The sequence below is a fragment of the Sinocyclocheilus rhinocerous genome, unplaced genomic scaffold, assembly GCF_001515625.1.
Source record: "Sinocyclocheilus rhinocerous isolate Xijiao unplaced genomic scaffold, SAMN03320098_v1.1 scaffold3693, whole genome shotgun sequence".
Lineage (NCBI taxonomy): Eukaryota > Metazoa > Chordata > Actinopteri > Cypriniformes > Cyprinidae > Sinocyclocheilus > Sinocyclocheilus rhinocerous.
Window position 1 is genome coordinate 372568 of NW_015630705.1, and position 5152 is coordinate 377719.

The 5152-nt window shown below is 42.8% G+C and overlaps 1 protein-coding gene across 1 annotated transcript in view; it reads right to left on the reverse strand.

Moving 5' to 3' along the window:
* The window catches only part of rab3gap1 (RAB3 GTPase activating protein subunit 1), a 38686-nt gene that overhangs the window by 9834 nt on the left and 23700 nt on the right, over positions 1-5152 (reverse strand). Inside the window, 2 exon segments of the mRNA XM_016553228.1 lie at positions 2620-2757; positions 4665-5058. Coding sequence (XP_016408714.1) covers positions 2620-2757; positions 4665-5058 — 532 coding nt within the window.

Here is a 5152-nt window from a genome sequence, read left to right on the forward strand (position 1 = left end):
CACACTCATGCACACTCAAACTCACACACACACACTCTCATGCACTCAAACTCACACACACACACTCTCATGCACACTCAAACTCACTCTCATGCACACTCAAACTCACACACTCATGCACACTCAAACTCACACACACACACTCACACACACACACAAACTCACACTCACTCAAACTCACACACACACTCATGCACAATCAAACTCAGACACACACACACACAAACTCACACTCACTCAAACTCACACACACACTCATGCACACTCAAACTCAGACACACACACACTCAAACTCATACACTCATGCACACTCAAACTCATACACACTCATACGCAATCAGACTCACACACACACATACATATATAATGGTCTCCAGATGAGCAGGAATGCTGTGAGTAAAGCGTATAGCTGGTGTGCTTGTTTTTATTGGTGTTATTATGTAATTTTTGGTGTGTGTATTTATTGGTGTATGTATTTATTCATCAGTGTGTGATTTATCATTACACACTTCTTTTATAAATGAGCTACAGACTCAAAGTTCCTCAGGATGACCTTTCCATCAGTCGCTGAAGTCCTGAGCACTTTCATACTCCATAATTACTGAGAGACACACAAACCAGACATAATGATGACAGTTTCAGCGAGACTTACAGAAACACATTTCTTGTCAGATCTCGACTGTGTGCTGCTTCCAAAAACCAGCCAATCCACAACAACACTGAAAACACCACAAACCACGACTCCTCACATCAGCCTGTGCTGATACTTAAGACAGATACCAGAAATACCAGAGCAAATGCCTAGCAACCACTCACAACATCTTAGCAACTCACTAGCAACTATTAAGAACACCTTAGCAACAGCTTATTGAATCCTGTGACAGCGGTCGGGCCGCCGGAGAGTTTTTCCACAGACGTGACTCACATGTGATGAACACAGTAAAGCTGTAGTGTGTAACGAGTCACTGAGCTGCTGTTTTCCTGTACAGGCTGATCCCTGAGAGCATTCTGATAATCTCTAACAGCAGATGAACCGCTGCAGCTGATCACTGACGGCCCGTCATCCAGCGGAGCGCCAGCGCCGTCAGATTTTAGGACGCCCCATTCATCATATTGGGCTCTCTCTGCTCTCCACCCGGAGGGAGATGGTAATTAAAGCCAAAATGGCAAATGATGCTTGGCTAAGCACAATTACAGACAGCACTGCTGCTAAATTTAGAGACTATCTTCAGCTAAAGGGGCCATTTACTGCGACGGCTGCGCTCACAGCGGTCCGCCGCTGCAATAAGACGAGCTGGTGTGTCGGCTCAGGAAATTAGAGCGTTTTGTAGGGCAGTTGAACAGGCTATAGCGAGGCAAAATAGACACAAAATGTCACCTTTCCACATCGGTCTCGCCCCCCGGTGCTCAAAAACGAGCATTCTGGCTTCATAGCGCGCAAGGAGGAGTGGGAAATGAGGCTGTGCTCGCTGTGCTCACGGAGCGTTCCCTTCCCACACAAATCCCTCGCTCCTTAATCTCTGGGGCTTGTCCACGGCATAACGCTTCGGGATAATTCGCCGTTATCCGACAGAGGGATGGAAAATAAGGTGCTTATGAAAATGAATGATGCTTCTCCCTTTGGCTTCTGCCAAGCGGCGTTTTTAAAAGGTGAAAGCTATAAAAGATTCAGTGAATTGAAGACAGGAGGAGCTATTGTCTGGTAGAGGAGGATGCGTTATATAATCTGCTCGCTGTTGTCGTGTGGATGCGGAGCCAGCTTCTCGTTTCTGCACTGGCATGAGCAATCTATGGAAGTCTGTTCCCACCACGGAATTTAAAAAAAAGTAATTGCGACCTTTTATCTCACAATTCTGACTTGTGAGATATAAAGTCAAATTCTGAGGGGAAAAAAAGACATATGTGGCCCTGCAGCACAAAAGCAGTGTTAAGTCGCTGGGGTATATTTGTAGCAATAGCCAACAATACATTGTTTGGGTCAAAATTATAAATTTTTCTTTTATGCCAAAAATCATTAGGATATTAAGTAAAGATCATGTTCCATGAAGATATTTTGTAAATTTCCTACCATAAATATATCAAAACTTAATTTTTGATTAGTAATATGCATTGCTAAGAACTTCATTTGGACAACTTTAAAGATGATTTTCTCAATATTTAGATTTTTTTGCACCCTCAGATTCCAGATTTTCAAATAGTTGTATCTCGGCCAAATATTGTCCGATCCTAACAAACCATACATCAATGGAAAGCTTATTTATTCAGCTTTCAGATGATGTATAAATCTCAATTTCACAAAATTGACCCTTATGACTGGTTTTGTTGTCCAGGGTCACATATTTTCTTAAAATTAAAAGTCCTTCATGTAATCCTCAGGCTGGATGGCACTAGAGATGATGTTCCTCCGGCTGACAGTGGTCAGAATGCTGTTACACAGTGCGCTGGAGATCAGCTGGACTCACAGTGAATTACAGGTGACATGACTGACAACAATCTGCTGCCAGGACACAGATGCTGAACATCTGCAGAGCATGTGGGACGTGGAGATGCTCATTTCTGACTCCAGAATGCAGTGCTATCATAACCTTTAGACCTCTCACTGACGAGCACACAGCTCACCTTGAAGGACTCCATGTCTGAGAGCAGGCAGGCGCTCTGCATGCGGGCGCGGAGGTGCGCTCCTTCAGCCGACGTGCCCAGTTTGGCCAGAACCTCCGACTGCTCCTCCAGCAGGTCTTCAGTCATGGGCGCGGGCTCCTGCGGCACAATAATAACAGTTATCAGCAGCACAGTACAAGCACGATTCACTCGGTTTCACGGATGAAAAATGTGATGCAAAAATGGTCATTTACATTTAAGCATTTAGTAGACTCTTTTACCCGAGCACAACAGCCAGACAGTAAACGGCAGTGTGCAATGCCATGTTTATTAGACAGCAAACTAGAGCAGAAGAGAAATGCATTTTTTGTTTTGTTTTCCAGTGCAATCCTAACAACATCTCGATTAGGCAGAAACCCCTGTGAGAGTTACTCCACTCATCTGCTCTCTCACGACAGGCTCATTCAGTCACACACAGTGCATTTATTCAGCGAAATGCTCCTCAAGAGTTGTTTTTTCTAGCCGACTCTCTAGTTTATGGTCATTGAATGTCTTTCCTGACATTACTGTTCACAGGCTGTTTTATTGACATCTTTGTGATTGATCGATTCCATGATTGAGTTGTTCTGTTTCTTCTGATGCTCGTTCGTGTTTATTTGCTGCTGTAACTAGTAGTAAAGAGGACGAGATGATCGCTTCACTATCCAGCATCTGTCAGCACACATTAAAGAGCAGCAAAAACACATTCACTGACTGAATTTAGTGATAAAATGGACGGACTTTGGTTCATAACAGAAGTAACAAAGCACAAAACGTAGAGTGATTGCTAGATGGCAGGAGCTAGAAATGATGTTTAGTGAAGTTTTGTTCAACTGAAAACAGCACAGACTAAAAGATTGATTTGGGGTTCAAATGATTCAATATCGGTTCATCAAGATAAAGAGCGCTTAAGAACAAAAATCGATCCAGCACTAGTGTTTACACAGCTGTTGTAGTTTATCCATGTTGTGAGCACAAAACAGATGCTAATACAGTCATGTTTCGGCCAATGTCTGATTACTGAAATTTCGGTGCGTCACTAAGAGCGACACTTAACCAGCACAACAATTAAGGTATGACGAGCTGAGACTCATTAGACGTCAAGCGCCGTGGATGTGATACTAACACACGGACATGATGAAGATGATGATGATGAAGACACAGGTCAAATGAGAGAATATACAGACAGACTGAAACACTGATTTATGTTTCTACCTCCGTAACCACGCCAAATGATATGGGCTCATTACTCAGTGTTTAAGTAGGCCTGCTTGGTGTTCGCTTTTAAGTCTTTTTCTCTGTGCGAAGGTGCGCTTGATGAAGAATTCAGTTCACGAACAGAAACGCACGCACTGTAAAAAGCATTACCAAGAGTAAAGTAGTCAGACATGCGACAGTCATAAATACTGCCGGTAACACACAGGGGAGATGTGTAACGGACGCCTCGCAGATGCAGCCGGGGGAAATAATGGTTTAGTGTTCTGATTAAAATAAAGTTAACTTTGGCCGGCCGCATACCATTAGTAGAATGACAATTGAATAAAAAATGATGGTGAAACATGAAACTAATTTGACGTTGATGGTTTATTGCAAAATATGAAAATATGCATATATACTGTATATAGTAAGAATTTTATTGTTTTTTTAAAAGAACTCTCTTCTGCTCATCAAGGCTGCATTTCTTTGATAAAAAATACAGTAAAAACTGAAATATTATTATAATTTAAAACAGCTGTTTTCTATGTGAATATGTGTTAAACTGTAATTTATTTCTGTGATGCGCAGCTGTATTTTCAGCATCATTACTCCAGTCTTCAGTGTCACATGATCTTCAGAAATCATTCTAATTATTCTCTGATTGGTGGAATTTTCTGCATAGCATCATGGGAAATGTCATTTTCACTACAAATTCTGCTGTTAAAGATGATTATTTTAAAAGTAAGTTGAAATAATGCAAACTGATGGGTTCAGCAAAAGCACATGCCACCACTGAACACTAATAATAAGCAGTATGTGGGCGATCTGACCTGTGTGACGGGGATGAAGAGCGGCTCCGGTGAGTTCAGAAGAGTCAGTTTGCCATGCGGCTGCAGGCGACCTTCAGCTTTGCTCTTATTGGCTGTTTTTTTCTCGTTCTCCGTCTCCTTCATCTCCTCCGTGTCGCTCAGACACTCGAAGAACTCCTCCTCGCTGTCGCTCCACGAGTCCCAGGACTTCCCCGGAGAAACTTCAGCGGGCCCCGCGCTCTCGGGCCCCTGACGGCTCCTGTCTGACACGCCGCTCTTCCTCCCATCATCCCTCGCTCTCTTGCGCTCGATGCAGCAGTTCAGCATCTGGAGGAGGTGCACAGTGAAAACACACGAACACTCAATAGTTTGGGGTCAGAAAGATTTCTGAAAGAGGCTCTTCTGCTCAGCAAGGCTGCATTTATTTGATCAAAAATACAGTAAAATTGTGAAATATTATTAGAGTTTAAAACAGCTGTTTTCTATGTGAATATGTGTTAAACTGTAAT